At 40.4% G+C, this 17,796-nt stretch overlaps 1 protein-coding gene across 3 annotated transcripts in view; it reads left to right on the plus strand.

The window, feature by feature from the left end:
• GRB10 (growth factor receptor bound protein 10) overlaps positions 1 to 17,796 on the plus strand; it is a 169,147-nt gene that overhangs the window by 43,415 nt on the left and 107,936 nt on the right. For all 3 annotated transcript variants that reach the window (XM_080379039.1, XM_080379038.1, XM_080379037.1), the window contains exon 2: positions 15,238 to 15,335. In XM_080379039.1, coding sequence (XP_080235165.1) covers positions 15,285 to 15,335 — 51 coding nt within the window. In that variant the 5' untranslated portion in view covers positions 15,238 to 15,284. The remainder of the gene's footprint in view (positions 1 to 15,237; positions 15,336 to 17,796) is intronic.

Consider the following 17,796-nt stretch of genomic DNA (forward strand, 5'->3'; position numbering starts at 1 on the left):
AAAAATGCTCTGTTTTCCTACCTCTAAACCTTCAGGGGTGTTAAGAGGGGAGCCACTCCTGCAAATTACAGCAGGTCTGGTCCTTTTAAGAGCGTCTGGTTAGGGATGATGTCCAAATGTGTCTTTGGTTGTACAGTATCATAAACCGTGGGTAGTTTTGAGTCATAACTTCTGCAAAAGCTGTACTAGCTCTTCCTCATGACATCTTATTTATTATTTGTGTCTGTTATCTTGTTAACTAGTTTTTCAGTAAAGAAGTCACTTCCTGATTTTTCAGTTCCCTGCATTTACCTTGAACACACTTCTGAAAACTGATCTGACTTAGCATCTTTCATGCTACATCCAAATCAATTTAGGTGTGACAGGGTATATACAGCAATTAATAGCTTGGCAGTTTAATGTTTTTCTTCAGAAATCTTGGCTGAATTAGTTCTATTCTAGCAACTTACTGCAGTCTTCTAATGTTCCTCTTAAAAATATCCTATATCAGCAGTTGTTTAGTTTGTATGGTGCCTGGTGAACCTTTGTAAGTTGGCTTACTGATTTATTTATTTATTTTTTAATGAACAAACATGACATCTCTTAAGGAACTAAACCAAAACCAGTCCTTATCTTTTCTTCCTGTCAAGAAACCTTAAAGATGTTTGCAGCTGAGTTGAGACAGATGAAAAACTTTTTCATGTATTTTGCAGTAGAACTGGTAGCAGATGCTATTCTAGTGAGGTCTTGGGTTCAGCCTTATGTCCAAGTTTGCTCTGGGCATCTGAGGGTAACCATAAACATGAAATTGATTTTCACTGTCATGACTTCTGAGGCTTTTGCCTGTTGCAGCATCAGTATATCCTGTGTTTCATTTCTGAACTTCAGTGTCCCTCCTCTGCGTTGCCGGTTCTCAAGTTACTGGGACACCAAGTTAACATCTTCAAGTATGCTTGGCAGAACAAAGTCGGAGGAATGTACTTCTTGGTTAGAAAACTTAAGTCTCAGAGTCTGCAGCAAAAAGATGAATGCAGAATTTCCATGCCTGAGCAGGAAGTCTTGAGCAAACCTCCCACTAGCAGAGGAAAAGACCTGGGAAGCTCTCATGTATCTTTTGCGATGTTTCTAGCACATAATGAAATGCTGCTTTCTCATCCAGCCTGAGAACTTGTTTATGAAACCTAGTATTGCCCTGTGAAACTCAACACTGCGCTTCTTAATACTACAGCCGAAGCGATGCTCAGTGAGGTGGACAGGGTGCTTTGTGTATCAGCTGTTTCAGGCGTCGTGAAGTCTAAATACAGCGCTTCCTTAGCTGGCACTTGGAAGCTTCACCCGCTCCTGGAGAGGGGAGAGAAATGTCGGTGTCACGGTGCAACCCTGTAGTTGATGCATCCTCCAAAAAAAACCCAAAACAAAAAAACCAAAACAGCTGAGTCATTTGTTCATTCTTCTTCTTCCATGCTGCCAGCTAATCCCAATACCCTTGTATTTCACAGAGGAGGGAGAAGGCAGACAATGCTGTCTTTTATTACTTATACCCTACAGGACACTATCTTCTTCACCAAATACGGGTGGCGTCTGTCTGTCTCCACTTCATGGGAAAGATTAGCAACAATGAAGGTCAACAATTAAGGTTGTGAAAACCTTTGAATAACTGCAGCATCTGCTCTTATACTAGAATAAATAAAATAAAGCTGGAGCTCTAATTGCCAACAGAGTACTTGCTCATAATCTGTTTTGTAATTGCAGGCTTGTGAAATCCGTACTGTTAACCGGTCCCTCGCCGACCGCTGTGAGTGACCAGCGGTCAGTGCAAGTAGTGGTTTGGCCAAGAGCTGTGTGCTGAAGCTGAGGCTGCAGGATGAGAAGTGGGAATCCTGTATAAAACTTGGGGCACTGTAGACTTTGCCATGGCAGTGGTGGTCAGGTGGCTCCTGAGGCAGCTGTGGGATGTAGTCAGCCCCTCACTTCGGGCGTGGAAGTTGACCCCTGAACTTCTGAGTCTGTTTCAGTGTCAAATAAAACCAGTTTTCCTAAACTGCTGTTGACTCTTAACTGGTTTTAGTCTTGCTTTGAGACAGAACAGGGTTGTTGAGGGGTAATTTACTGTATCTCATCTGACTGATTTTTTTTTTCCATAAGCTTCTTAAATTTGATGGTAAGAGAGCACCAGTGTATGTCCTGAGATAGAAGTTTCTAGAAGTAGGCATTGAGGCAGCACTGGAAATAACTGACTTACAGTGCTTACTTTTGCTAATATATCAGGAAAAATCTACAAATTAAAAAGAATGTCCTGAACTTTACTTTAGGAATATTCATTCAGATAAAGCCATTTTGTTATAAAGGAATGTTCTCCTATGGAATAGAATATTTTGGCTGGAAGGGACCCGATTGTCTAGTCCAAGTGCCTGACCGCTTCAGGGCTGACCAAAGGTTAAAGTGTATTAAGGGCATGTCCAAATGCCTTGTCTTAAAACACTTAAACACAGACTTGGGGCATCGAACACCTGTTTAGGAAACCTGTTCCAGTGTTTGACCACCCTCTTAGTAAAGGAAATGTTTCTGAGTGTCTAGTCTGAACCTCCCCTGGCACAGCTTTGAACCATTCCCATGCATCCTCTTACTGGATACCAGGGAGAAGATTTCCAGTAAGTGGGAATCACATATTTACTTAATTTTGTCTGACTGTACAGGGCGATTTCTTAACTTTGCTGATCACTTGCTCTGCAGATGTGTTGTACCTTCCCTCCAGAGAATGGAAGCTTCAGTGCCGCTCAAGCGCTTGGAGCTGGAGCCTAGTCCTTCTTGGTACATGTGGCCTCTACAGAGGGAGTGGTTTGTGTTCTGGCTTGGTGCAAAAGTGAAGTGATTCTGCTCTTTCCAGAGCTTGCTTTTGTGTTTAAAAACATATCTCTTGAAGCATTACACCTTAAAACGCTTAACTTGCTGCACAGAGGTCTGTATCAAAAGACTGTTAGGGTTCTGTCATCAAAGTCTGGTAGAAAACAACCATGCTTTTCTATCCCTCAGACCATAAGAGAAGTTCAGGTTTGTTGTTTCTTGGTTTGCTCAGTATTTCTTCTTCCCCATCTATTGGTAGCGGTTTTCTTTGCTCTAGCTGCCAAATCTTTTCTGGCCAGTGCTGCTGCTTGCTGTCACAGGCAAATTATATCTGTGGTGTTATGCTTCATTGTTCTGTGTAGTCCCACCAAGACTGACCGGAGCGCTGTGTTGGGCAGCGTGTTGTTGTACTTCATCAGGAGCAGAGTATGACAGGTATCAGTAGTTCAGGAGACAACACTGGCAAGGTTTACAACTGGGAGCTTCTCTGGGAACCACTGCTGCCTTCCCCTGCCACGGAGAGAAGAGCACTTTTTCCCTGTGGAGTAACCTTCTCAAACCTGGCTCTTGAGAGGCATCCAGCTTCACAGAACTTATGCTTCTGTCTTATTTTGGAAGGAAGCTTTTTGGTTTTGTATAATGAAGAGTTCTTGCTTGTTTAAATAAGACCGTCCTCATGAAAATCTGCTGCTTATTTTAGGCTATTGACTTACATGAGTTATTGGAGTAGAAAAGATGCTTAGGCAAAGATGTTGCAGAAAACAAATGTGATAGGTAAATTACACTGTGGCTTGGAAACTAAGACAAATAATGCCGTGAAGAGGAGTATCAGACGTTGGCAAATTCTGTGGTACTGCTGCCTTTTTGATGGAGGGGGAGGAATATTACAAGCTAGGGAATGCTGAGATCTGTAAGCATCAGAGCCTTAGGTGAAGGAGATACTTGCCCTTTTCCAATGACAAAAAGTAGCATGAAAGCCTGAGGTTTCTCTTTAAAGCAGGCAGTTGCGTGAAGCCATCTCTTCATGCAGAACTGGGTTTTAATAAAACAGTACTGCTAATTAGCGAGGCTGAAAATTGAGACTTTTCTGATGTGTCTGTCAAATTGATTGCATTAATGATGAGTGAATGCTTTAATAGATCAAAATACAAAGGAACAAAAACTTAGGAATTGTTATTTCATCAGTTAACAGTAGCAATTGGAAATTTCAAATTCCTGATATTCAGAGAGGCTTTTGCAAGACAGCTTATCTGCTGCTTTTTTTGATAAATCTTCTGTTTTATTACATTGCAATGTGTTTTGGAAGGGGGAGAACTTTTTAGAAGAGCAAGGAATGAGCAAAATCTCTGCCTCAAACAGCAAAAGAAATTCAGGGAAGAGAAGAGCTAGATTTTTTTTTTTTTTTTTTGAGGTTGGGCCTTCACAACGCTGACTTCTGCCGTATCAGCTGAAGGAGTTCTCTTTTGCATTCTGTACTGCTGCTAAAGAAGCTCTTTATCTGCTTATTGAGTTCACATGTGCATATGTAAGTGCATGTGTATAATATATGTATATGTACACACACACAGTGAAATTAGGACTGAAAAGTTGCTGGGAGAAGCTGAAGCTTTGTCATGATCGACTTCTGCAGTACAGATGCTAAAAGTCTTGGTAATACTGGGGGACTGGTCTGGCATGATCGTCAGTCTTGTCCAGAGGTGCTGAGGGTTTGAAGTTACAGTGCCATACAGCGTGGAGGGATTGGTCTGGCTGGTTTTGTACTTCTATATCATGGATGTCTGCATCGGAGCCAGTTTTCTAAACACTGTGTTTATTCAATGAAGAGAACCTGGTGCTCCAGTGGTGCGCGTCACTGAATTGTGTAGTGGGAGGCACCTCTTGAGACCACCTAGTCCAAACCCCGGCTTTCTCTGACCTCTTCTAGATAGCTGCCGTGGAATGAGGTGAACTGCTGTGAGGAATACCTGTTTTTCCTCAGTGACTGACATGACAGTACAGAGGTATACGTTTCACCTATACCCTGCACACATAGGGTGTGTGATTTTCTTTCTTTGTATCCTGTAACAGAGTTGTGGTCAGCTCTGTGCATAGCCTGGATGTTGATTTGTTTCTGTGGGTGATGTACCGCAGGGCTGTAAAACTGTGTTGTGCGTGGGGACGCTTAAGTGCTGTCTTCTCCCTCCTTTCTACTGTTGCCAGTACCAGTTGGGCAGCCTCGGGGGTGGGAGAATGCAGATAAGACCTGTGTGTGGGTTCCAGGCTTTTGGAGTACAGGTGTTTTGTGGGTTAAAATACATCGTACGTAGGGAAGCCACTTTGGATACATCTGGAGCCTACACCCTTTGAGAACAAATGTTCCCTTTCAGCAGCTCCCTAGTCTGAAGGTTAACTAGGAATGTTTCTCATTTAACACATATCTAGTTAACCTTCAGTACTGGTGACGTTCACTGTTTCATGCCTCTGTTAAATAGTCTTATAAGGCCTGAAACAACAGATTTCCTTTATGGCACCCTGAAAGAACAGGGAAGTAGCTCTTAATGTAGGTGGCTTGGCAAAATATTCTAGTGAAGTATTTGGCCTGCTACCCAGCCTTCGATATGTAATCTTTGGGTGCTGCCAAAATACCATTCTAATTAAGTTGACATAGTCTATGAAGCCTGGGTGGTATTACTTCAGTTTTCTTTCCTGTGCTTTCCAACGCTGTGTTTTGAAAGGGTTGATGGAAGCTGTGACACTTGCAGCGTCACCAGAGTCTTCATTAAGCTGGGATTTCAGTCACCTCGTGACCTTCAGGATCAAAGGAAGGAATATGCTGGTTTTTTCCTCTCTCTGCAGGTGCAAGTTAATAGCAATAAATAAATGTACACTAATGCACATGGGACATGTGATCAGTTGGCCAGACTTCAGCTTTCCATTGAACATTAACACATTAACCCTTCTACAAAATATTAACCTATCCTGTAAGTTTATTTTCTGTTTTGTTTATGCTTAGTTGGAAAAGCTATGCCCTGTTTGTCCCAGGGTGGTATATTTGCAAGTAGGTCAGCGTACTTGCTTTTGAGATGTCGGCTTTGAAACTGTTTTTCAGGGGCTGAAAAGCAAAAAGGGGTAAGAAAGACTTTTAAGAGTTTAGCGTTTCCTATTTCTTTTTTGAGGATTTTTAAAATTATTTTTTTTTAAATTCCTAGCCTGTATTCAAGAATAGAGCACCAGTAACATTCTAGTTGTGTCCTGAAAGGCAGTTAGGTTCTGCTGCAGCAGTGATTGCCTGCTGCTAACTGTAAGCCACCCGTGGAATTGGAGCTTGCATGTTGCATAATACCAGCAAATGCATCTGCGATTACAGAGTGGTCTCTTTGCTCTAAGAAGAGATTGTTCTGATTTCTTAGTAAGGCAGTGTTTAAAATGCACGAGGTATCTACAACATAAGTATCTTAAAACTGCAATTGTTTTTTTTTTTTTTTTTTTTGCAATTGACTGTACTTTGGTGTTGCTGGTACATCGTTGCACAGGAATGAATGATTACAGCCTCCAAACTGTGTACTCTGGGCTGGACTGGCACAATTTTTGTCCCAGTCAGTTAAGGCTGTGTGTATTGCTTTAGGGTTCTTTGGATTATCTTCTGCACTTCTTGCACATCCCTTTGCATATCGCTTTTGAATAGACAAGATTTTCTGTTTGTCTCGAGAGCAACACAGTATTTGTTGGAGTTCCCTCCTTGCCCTCTTTGCAGTTAGAAGCACTGTTTGCTGTCACTGGCTTGCTTGGTGTTGATGTAGACTGGGGCTCACTTACATGGTTGAGTTACTTACAGCTGTAATGAGTTTCTGCTTACCAGCTATACTGTGGTAACTCCTACCTTGCTGTGCATGAGAGGTAAAATGGGTTTGCTTGTTTATTTTGACTGTGTACAACTCTTACTTACTCCTTTGTTGCGTTGCAGCCGATTTGTGGTGTCTTAATTGTTTGAACAGTTGAGTTCTTCAGAATAAACTGTATTTGGGAACATACGCTGCAAAATTCTTTGGAGGGTGAATTAACATACTGTTGATACTGGGGAATGCATCTCTGCTCATAGCACATAATTTTTTCAGAGGCTAAGCAGAAAAGCTTTCTTTTGAGTGTTCTAAGTATGTGAACAAGAGGTATATTGAGGATAACCTGTGCACATAAGTGTACCTCTTACAGTATCTCAAAAAGATACCACCTTAGTGAGTAGCCTGCTGTTTGAACTGTCTAAACTTGCCTTCTAGCTTCAACCACTTATATGGTATTAGACAATGTAAATAAACTAGTACTTATTCACCAACATAAATTATAGGTAACTGTAAAAGCCTTTGCCAATTGGTTTGCTTTGAAAACATGAACCTTGCTGTCTAAATAAAAGCTTTTGATAATCTTAGACACTGTGTTAACTATTGGTATTAAACCCTGTAAATCATCAAAATGAAAAACCTGTCTAATGTCCTTGGTCCACGATGATGTGTTTTTTGGTTTTTTTTGTTTTTTTTTTTTTAAATTCAGGAAAAGTACCTTAACCCACCTGAAAACTTTGAAGGGCAGGAGAGCCCTAAGGAGGATTCTGGATGGTATTGATGGATATTTGCGTATAGCATGGGTTTTAGTTTTGAGGTTAGTCTTATCGTCAGTGCTTTTGTAACCAGTACTGTGTTACAAAAAACAGCAGGTTCAGTGAGAAGCTCTACTGAACCCCCTGCAAAAATCTTAACTGAGCAGGAAACTTCCTTGTACAAAGCATCCAAGCAAAGGGAAATAGGCAGTGGATAACTGTAATGATGGGTCATTTGGATGAAACAGACTTGAAAAACTGATCAGTGGGTCATGCGATAAAAGATTACCTTTTGATCTTAGTTCCTTTTATATATATATATGTCTGTCTTTGCCTTTTGCATCTCTCAGAAGGGGAGCAAAGGCTTCTGCATGCTCTGGAAGAATTTCTTCCACAATGATTGGAGAGAAATGAGGGAACAGAAGCTGGGAACAGAGTATAGGTGCTGTAGACTGCTAATGTATGAATTTGAGAGCCCCCCATCACACCTGTGTATATATGTTCAACTGTTCGCTCTCCTAGCTTTTGTTGTCAGGAGGCTGTAAAAGTTCCAGCTGTGGGGAGCATCCTGCTGTCTTGTCACCTCAGTGAAGTTGAGTGAGTCAGGTACATCTTTCCAGTAATGCTTAGGGATAGGCCTGTAGATTAAGCTGTGGTTTCAGCCGGGATCTGTAACAATCTGACTTTGTTCAACAAAAATTCATTGTTCAGAGGCTGATGAACTTGCTCTATTTGTATAGGAGCTAAATAGAAAAACGTCTTGTGTGTAGTTTAGTCTCTGGATTGAGAGTTTAGAGCCGTTGGCTTTCAATTCCCAGCCCAGTGCAGGGGGAAGGACCATTCAAACCAGTGGCAGGTTGAAAACATAAAGGCTTGTTAGTTTGTTGGGTGCAAAACCCAATGTTTTGGTAAGTATTTAATGAAAGTGAATTTTAGTTGAGTCTGTACTACAAGGGGAAAGCAAATGCCTTCTAGAAAATGCAACTTTATATTTTGTTTGGAGACTTACCCAAATATTTATCTTCTGTGAGATGCCTGGAAAGCAGTAATTCTCACTGACATGCAGCAGTAAAGGTTTGCCAGCTCCTAATGGTGGTAAACAAAGAAAATGAAAGTTCACAGGTTGCCTTGGCCAATGTAGTAGTTTGTTGCCACTGGAAGGGGTGATCCTGTTCCCTTCCCCTCTTGCTCATGCTCTCCTCCCATTCACATTGTGCCAGCTGAGCTGCTTGTCAGACCTAAGTTTACTACACTTGTTTCCTTAGCAGAAAACTAACCCATCAAACCAAAAATGAGTTAATTAACACATTAATTATGTGAGAAGGAGGGAGTGCCATGAAGTTGCTGGGAGGAAGTGGAGAAAGCAAGCAGAGCAGAAGCTGATGAAGAGAGTGGGATGTCTGTCCTGTTCTTGGCAGTAACAAGCTATTCAATAATCTTAACTGTTGTACAACTTCACTCTAAGTCTTCAGGTTGGATAATGAAAGCCTAAAATAACAGAAGGAAATAATTATTTAGACTGCTTCTCAAGATTGCAAAACCTTGGACTCTTTATAATGAGAAATATGACTAGATCGGGGGGGAAGGCAAGAGAATGGTAACACAGAGGACAGAGGCAGTATTTTTTGGTTCTCTGGAAGCAATGAATATAGTGAGGAAGTGTATACATAAAATTAGAGACCATGAGTCATGGCATTTTCAGCTGAAGTTGTTCTTGGACTGCCTTACTATGTGTCTCTTATCGCAGTCATGTGTCTTGTGGACCTGCCCTGCTTCTGCATGTGGCTTGCTGATGGGATTGTCTAATATATACTACGTAGTTTCTGTCTAATTAACCTTTTATTTAGACTTGGGTACAGTTGGTTTAGTTGTCAAAGTTCCTGCTTCAGTTACAGATTTAGCTATTAAAAGGCAGAAAAGAATTTTCAGTTATCAAGGGAGATAGTGAAACTGCAGAGTTTCATAAATATTTCCAAAGTTCATTGTAGGTTTGTGTCTTAAGGTGGAATGCTTCCTTCAGGGACAAGGGGAAAAAATCATTACTTAAGTGGGGCAGGTGCAAAATAACTATTTTTCTCCCAAAACTTTATCCTTATTGTCAGTGAAGCTGCCCTGTCGGGAGGTGAACGTGTATTCACAGGCTATGAGTCTTGATTGAAGGGCCTTTTCAGAATTTTAGGCAGCTTCAGGAAACCAAAAAATGCTGAACTGCATATATTTTATTTAATTTTATTTGGCAAGACTTGAAGTGGGATGGCATCAGCTCTTCTGTGCTTCTTCCGAAGTATGTATCTGTTTTGGCTTTCAAAAGCCTGAATTACTGTTGCCAAGATTCTTCACTTTTTGGCAAAATTACAATGGCAAATGGCTTCCTTTACAAGGTGTAATATTTAGACTAACAGCTTTGCAATTAAGAATGGCAAAGAGAATTATATTCTCTTTTTTTAAAAGACCAGATTTTTTAGTATGGAATCGTGGGAGTGTTTGGACGTAACTGAAGTGCTTTTGATTGATGATTTATATTTTGAAAGTGCTTTTCATTTTAGTGCGCAACACTCACTTGAAATTCTAACTAGAACAATGCTTTGTTTTCAAAGATGTTTGAAGTATTACTCTAGTTAGGCAGTTGCTCTATATCAGAGACTTGCAAATGCCTTTTGGGTACATATGTGTATCAAAATGTGAGCGCACATACCAGCTTGTGCAAGGGATGTGGGAAGAAGTTGGGAAATCTGCAAGTATTCTTAAATATTACCTGCTGCTAATCTCATTAGGCCATCAGGATGTCAACGATCATGTTATTGAACCTCCTGCAGTTGAAGAGTGATGGCATTCTAGAGTGTTTGGGAAGGTGTTTTAGAGGCAAAAGAACTTGTTTGAAGGGAAGTTGCCCAAGTACTAGTTTTCAGCATGGCAAAACTGGAGACTTTGGATGTGGGGAGGGGCATTCAGAGCTGGAGAGGCAAGCATGTGTTTGAAATGAGTAAAATGGGGAAATGGACAATGGGAGGTTTGTGATGATGAATCCAGTCCTCATCAGTGCCTAACAGAGGAATGAATGCTGTGTTTTCTCTTGTGCAGGAAGCTGCCAGTATTGGTTTGAAGTCAGAGTCTTTTGGTTGTATTCATTTGGCAGCCTACACTAACGAACCTTTGAGTCCTGCTGACCAAATTATCACCGTGTATCACCAAAGGCATCCTCAGTCTTGTAAACTGGCATGGTGGCTACCTGAAATGACCACCAAAAGAGGGGAGATTGCTTTAGAATTCCTTCTATGTAATGATTGCTAAAGCTGTGGTGGAGTCTGGTGGCAAACGTGTGTGCTGCCAAGGGTGCTTTAGAATCTAGTCTCCTTGGTCCAGCTAGCTAGGTGATCTGGTGGCACTTTCTTTCCAGCCCATGCGGTCAGGATTCCTTCTTGTGAGAAGTTGTGTGGGTCTTGTCCTTGCATGGCAAAGCACATCTGAGTCATGCAGTTTAAACACAGGTGGGGACAGTTAGCTGTCAGGTCTTTCAACTGCAGAAAATTCACTTGACATGCCTTCTGCTATTTGTATCCAAATCCTATTTCCATTGTAACTATGGCAATAGGAGTAGACTAGTAAGACAGTATATAAGTGTATGTGTCCTTGTGACCTGTGTTGGTGTAGAGGATTACTAGATGCATCCATTTAACTACTTTATCTTGAAACCATGCTTTAGTGAGATAGATATATAGGTCTGCAGAAGAAAACAGAACACTTTCTCTACTAATTCATAGCATCTAGGAGCCTGGAGCCAGGTGGGTGGAAAGTTGGGATCTTGCAACTTGCGCTTTGTGTGGACCGACAAGACAGAGTCTTTTTTTTTTTTCCCTGGCTCTTCAAGATGTTAAATTTTAAGTCCAGCGGAGTTGACCCAGACAGTCTTCTGAAGGTGACTTGCAGAATAATATTGTATGAACTCAGCTGTTTCAAGACTTTGTTCTGATTTCTTATAGAAATCTAGGTTTGGTCTGCTAAGCCTCATGCTGTAGTGTGGGGAGAAATGAAGTGGTGACACTGAATGTCTGAGAGTAAAAGATACATAAAAGTAAGGGAAAGATTTTTAACCTGTATGTTAAATCTGAGGTCTTGGAGAAAGATCCTCAGGTAGGTGAAAATGTAAGACTGTATTGGAGCTTTTTTCCCCTCCCCCTTCCACAGTAGTTCAGTTACAGAAAGCAGAACATTACAGAAGTAAAATAGTGAAACACCCAGGACTTGAAAGATAATAGTATTCAATAAATCTAAGTTACCTTTCATAAAAGAGCATAACTCCCAGTTTTCAAGAGCTCTGGAGCTCGTCTTGCAACTCTGCCAGGTTAAAATATTTTATTTTTTTTCTCCTCCTCCTGTTCCTAACTAATCTGCAAGCGATAGCGTTTGAAAAATTATTTTTCTCTTGAATTTAAAGACTTTGACAGATGGCACATGTAGAACCTGGAAAACTTCCTGAATTGGCAGAGTGACCATACCCCTGCCATCTTCCTACTGCAGTATCTGTAGGTGCGTAGGCTGTGTGTGCTTCCAGAGTGCTGGGTGAGATACCGTTTCCTCTGCTGGGAATATGCAGAGAGCAAGTGATAAATCAAAAAGCATACCTGGTGACAGGCTTAATTTGCAGTTAATAGATAACGTAATCTACTGGTTAGGTAGGTAATTTGATTGTGACTAAAACAACTCATTCAGAGCAGCAGTAATCTCCAGGGTGCGTACCCGCAACGTGTTCCATGTGGGAATGAATATCAATCTTAGTTAAACCAGCTCACATCATCTAAACGCTTTTGAGGCCTAGCTGTCGAAGCTATGCCTCACAATGGACTGTTCTTTAGGCTAGAGAACATCATATCAAAAACTAGTCTTAAGACCCTTGAAACTTGGTTTATTGTGACTGTCTTCCAGCGACTCTATCAGAGGAAGACCTTTTAAGCCAATAAAAGCACATGAAGTCACTTGGTTTTGAATGTGCACAGGCTGCCTGGCTCAATGCTGCACAGCAGTTGTTCTCACCACAATGTCCTGAGTTTTGTTAACTGTGACTGACTACCTAGCTTGTTTTCTTGTTACTGTCCTTTGGAGTTTCCCTCCCCTGTCTCAAGGTGTTTTAGGAAAAGGGCGGTAACTTGGCACTTAAACAGCACAAATTGGGAAGAGGTATTTGCATGGAAGGAACATGTAAGGCTGTGTGCAGTTATGGTCTCTGAAGGGAAGTGACATGCTAAAGATCATGTTTAAAAGAAAAAGTTGATTATTTACTTTTTAAATCCTAATTTTTATCTGCTGAACACATGAGTTGGTATAGAGTTCTGTCCCTATAAAATTTATTACTCTATGTGCTACAACAAGGCCTTAGATCTTAAAGGTGAGTAAAGGCCTTTTGTATTCCTGGGTTAGGACTACTTTGATAAACTACTTTTAGACAGACAAAAGAGATGCGATCTTAAATCAGTGTTAATGTGTGACTGACCAGGAATGATATCATCTAGAGATTATTGCTTTCCTCTGTTTCTGCGGTGTTAACAGATGAATACTCAAGAATGTAGCAGTGAAGCAAATGGGTCTTGATAAATTATGCAGTCTTGACTCCAACTGTTGTTTGAGGTAATTTACGATCTTCCACTGGTGTAATGGGGCTGTGCATAAACTGCAGCACGCCCTAGAGTAGACAAATTGGTCTGGTATTGTTTAGGGACATATTTAATCTATCTTGCTATAAGTGAATCGGTGCTTCTTGCTGAAATGTAGCGAGAAAGGCCAGTATTTTGATATTCAGTCCTAAATAACCTGCGGTTAAATTCACAGCGGTTGTACCTTTTCCTGTTCTCTAAAATACTAAAGCGGTAATAAACATAAAACTGTTGCAATCTAAGGCTCTTTTCCTTTTACCTAAACTTTCTTTAATCTTGGTGGGTTTACATGCTGCTAATACGGTTCTCTTTGTTCCTGATGCATTGTACCAACTTCAGAACTTCTATACTGTACTCCCTAAAGAGAGAAGCGCCCCCCCCCCTCCCCATCAGCCAAGATAAAAGAGGTTTCCATAAATCTGTGCTTAATTCTCCTAGGACAAACTGGGTGGATGGTGCAGACCTTGCCCTGCAAATGAAATCTTGAAATCTTCAGATCTGTCTTAAAATCTGACTGCAGATTTTTAGGTGTGAAGTGGGAGTTAGATGGCTGTAGACCACTGTATATATGTTTAAAGACTAACAGTACAAGTTGGGTATCATGCCCACAGTCTCAGATGTTTGAAGTGGTCTTCCCCCACCCCCCATGTGAATGTTTTAAGATTTTGGTTTTAAACTTATAGTAAATGCTGTGGAAAAAAAAGTATCTAGAATAAACAACTTGATTTATGCGTATTGGGTTAACTAGATTTTCAAATTTGCTATTGCCAAAACCAGTTTCCTCCCAAAGTAATTGGCTATATGAATTGATCCCAGAAAGATGCTACCTCAGGAAAACTGCAGGAGCCCAGTTAACTCCTTCCTGGAAAGAAGCTCCCAGGAGTTTGCCTGCCTTTCTGATAGAGGAGGAGGCTATCTACAGTACCTCAGCCAAACTTACCCTGGAACTAGATAAAATAAAGCTTCCTCAATGAGTGCACGTTTATGCAGACCATAGGCTGCAGCTCCTCTGGGAGCAGTTTTTCCAAGATGTCTTTCACCCTTGTCCATGACTTAACTGTTCCATAAATCTTGCAGGAGCTTTGATTTTGGTGACAGTTCATGCCTACTAGAGAGCAGTGGGTAGCCTGTTTAAAACTCTGGCTTTTGTTTAGAATACATAATTGATAATTAACATTGAACAAGACAGGAGCTCGCTTGTGGTAGGAGTAAAAGTTCTGGCTCTGCTTTGCAGTCTGCTCTGTACTCAGTCACCTTTTTTATTATTTTTTTTTTTTTAATCTGCTTGGAGGGGGCATCATTTATCTTATTTAGTTGGTGATATCCCTGTAGTATGCCATTGGTTGGGAGAAATGCTGGTCCCAGGAAATAGTGCTTCATATTTATATATATATATATGTGTGTGTGTGTTTTTGTTTAGGTTTGATTCTTTTGTTATGAAGCAGTATTTAAAATCACTTTCTTGACGTTGGCTGAATACTGCCTTTTGTAATTTTTAGTTCTTTAGTCATACGCAGCTCTAAATACGCTTGCAGTAGATTTCATGCTCTGCCTGATCACAGAAGCGATGCTTAAAAGAAACACCACTTGCTTTGCAAAGTTGCTGCTAATAATCACTCAGAAGAGGAGATGCAAGACATGCAAATGCAGATTTGCATGGGGTGCCCTATTTGATACATTGGGTGAAAATAAAGCCACGAGAGAAAAGACAGGCGTGAAAGGGTAAAGGGAAAAAGTTGCTGTGTAACTAGCATTGAAAGCTAATGCTGCATAATGATCTCTATGATATTATGCATCTTTTCCAACCCAAATGATTCTCTGACAAATGGTTGTCATCTTAATTAACTCCCAGATTTCAGTGTTTGCTTTCCTCAGTTGAAAACATAGCCTCAGTTGGTGAGAGCCAATCTTCAAATGGTAAGAGTCCAGGTGTGAAGAGATGCTTTCTTTTTTACCTGGACTGTGGAAATAAAGAAGGGGCCATCCAGCCTGAGAGTTGGGGTTTTGAATGAAATATCAGGTTGAATGTGTTTTCTAGGCTACAGACAGCAAATGTGCAGATTTGCTACTCGAAACTGATACAAATCCTTGTCACCTCCTCTTGTTCTTCTCTGTCTTCTCCCTCCAACTGTTTTCAATAATAAATTGATGAAATGTCTTCAGTATGGTTTCTGACAGTTTGTTTGTACTCCACAGGTCCTGTGAAGCAGTAGATGTAATTTGAAGAAAATTTGAAGGAACAAATGGCTTTAGCTGGCTGCCCAGACTCCTTTTTACATCTTCCTTATCGGATAGTAAGTTACGAAACTGCATGTTCCTGTCAGCTTGTAGCATCATATTGCTGTGTGCCCATGATTGACTGTGCATTCAAACTTTTCATCAAACTGCTAATAGCTGTCTGGCAATTCTCTGGGTTTTGCTAATGTTTGGGAACAGAGCCTCGGCTACCATGCTGTATTCAAGACCTGCCGCTGAAAAAATTGGGTCACTATTATATACTGATTAAGACTTGATATCTGTCCTCAAAATAGCCAGTTCATATTTGGGAGAATGCACCTTTTCTTAAAAAAAAAAAAGGGGGGGGGGGGGGGCAGGGCACAAGCTGTGATGCCATTGAAATGTCTTGCACCAAAAATTATCAATGTTTGCTGAATGCTATATTTATAGGAACAAAGGCAGATTTCTTATACTTGGTTAGATCCTATGTTTGTCAAGTTGTTAGGCTGTAGCTAAGCAGCCAATATGGCATATTACAAAGAATATATTAAAAAAACCCAACCCTTAGCTCAATTCAAAGGTGCTAGGCAAAAATGCACTTAGAATTTCTCTTTTTTTTTTTTCCCCACACAGCTGTGGTAGGCATAATATATGCTTTTTATTTTTTTATGGAACTGCAAATTTGTTGTTTTGGAGATGGCCTGTTTTTTGCTGTTTTTTCTCTTGTTTGTAGTATGCTTACCACTCTCAGGATTCAGCTATGATTTTGGGTCCTGCCCACACAAATAATTAAACAGAGTATCATGTGACATTGAAATCTTTTTCTTTTTCCCAAGAGAAACATTACTGGTAGTGATTACTACAGTCATGCTACTTATCTGAAAGACAAGCAGAAGACCAAACAAAACCAACAACAAGATCCCCAGCAAACATTTATAGGATTTATACATCTGTTTTATAACATGACAATTTAGGATTTTTTCACCAACAGGAAACTTCAAATGAGTTAAAAGACTAATGTTAGTATATGCTGGGCTGTCAGTTGAATGTACCTGAACGCTTTTCCTGATAACAGGAAAAACATAACAGTTCCTTTATAACTGCTTTTGCAGCTATAAAAATAGAATGGACTTTGAGAAACCGGGTGTCCTGAAAATCTGTTACTATACTTGGATCTATGATTTTAAAAGAATATGTGAATAGATGTGCCTGGACTTCGTAATTTTGATGCACTGTGAAATTATGCTTCCAATTTATTTAGAGCATCATCTGAGTCATGATGCAAAGCTGGGGGAGTGGAAAGCTATGTAAAAGAAACTTGAGATTGTAGGCAGTCATTTTTGAGCTGCAATTTCTTCACTGGATGTCCAACTTTTTCATGAAAATAGTGTCTTTAGTGGTTCATAGGCAGTAAGAACGTGAATTTTCTGTGGTATTTCCCCTTGCTCTTCCAAAACCTGTAGTCAACAGACTAGAAGTGTTAAAGCAACATGGGTGACTTAACAGGGAGTCACTTTCCCACCATCTTGGTTATTTTTCGTTGTAGCTTACTGTGTGTTAACTATCCTGAGTGCTTGTAACTAGTTTAAAGACTAGCTTTGGAAGCCCATTCACAACTACTGTGCCTTCTGTCAGAAGTGAAGTTCACATTAAAAAAAACCCTGAACATCTGTTTTTCCACCCCTACTAAATCTGACTTAGAAGCTTTCATCAGCTTGTCTTTCAAATTTGGCTACAGTGCCAGTATTGTGTTGGTAAAGGGCTGAAAGAAGGTTAAACTAAATATGCTCTAGATTAGAGTGTGAAGACGTATTCTATTTTTTCAGTACACTTTCTGACACTAATATGAATGGAAGGCTATAGAGAACATTCCTCCAGAGTCCCCAGGGTTGGGACCTTAATGCTGTAACTTCAGTGTTTAGAATAAATTGACGTGTTGGAGACTGGGATTATGTTCAAAGCAGACAGCAAAAGTGGATAAGTGAATACACACTACAGAATATCCTTTAGGGTGCCTTGCTGCCAACCACTCTACCCTTCCTTTTTGTGTTTTTGGGGAGACAGGCAAGTATAGATCTCTGACTTTCTTACTGGGCTCTTTGTTTGGCACATTTGCTGCTTTCAGAAGGTTTTGGGTCTTGTTTAAGAGCTTTTTTTTTGTGTGCCCCCCCCTTCTTTTTTTTTTTTTAACTTTCTCTGAAGTTAGCACATAAGCCAGTTACACTGAGTGTATTCTCCCAGAAACAATCTCTAGCTTTGTGGAAAAAAATTGATACTACCTTTTAGTGGCTTTCAGGAGCCCTTTCCAAATTCTCAAACTCTTCAATAAAAATCCGGCAGTGAGAATTGGCAGTGTTTGTCTTCTGTTCCTGGAAATTCAGAACATAGTCCCAGAATTTCTCAGAAAAAATGGGATGATTTACTGTGTTTCCGTTCTTTTGCAATCTGTAGTCACAACAATATTTATGCGCAGTGATTTGAACTCTTGGGGAAGTTTTAGTTCTTTAACCCTTTGATGCATGAATTGTGAAAGTCTCA

The sequence above is a fragment of the Falco punctatus genome, assembly GCF_963210335.1.
Source record: "Falco punctatus genome assembly, chromosome: 3".
NCBI lineage: Eukaryota > Metazoa > Chordata > Aves > Falconiformes > Falconidae > Falco > Falco punctatus.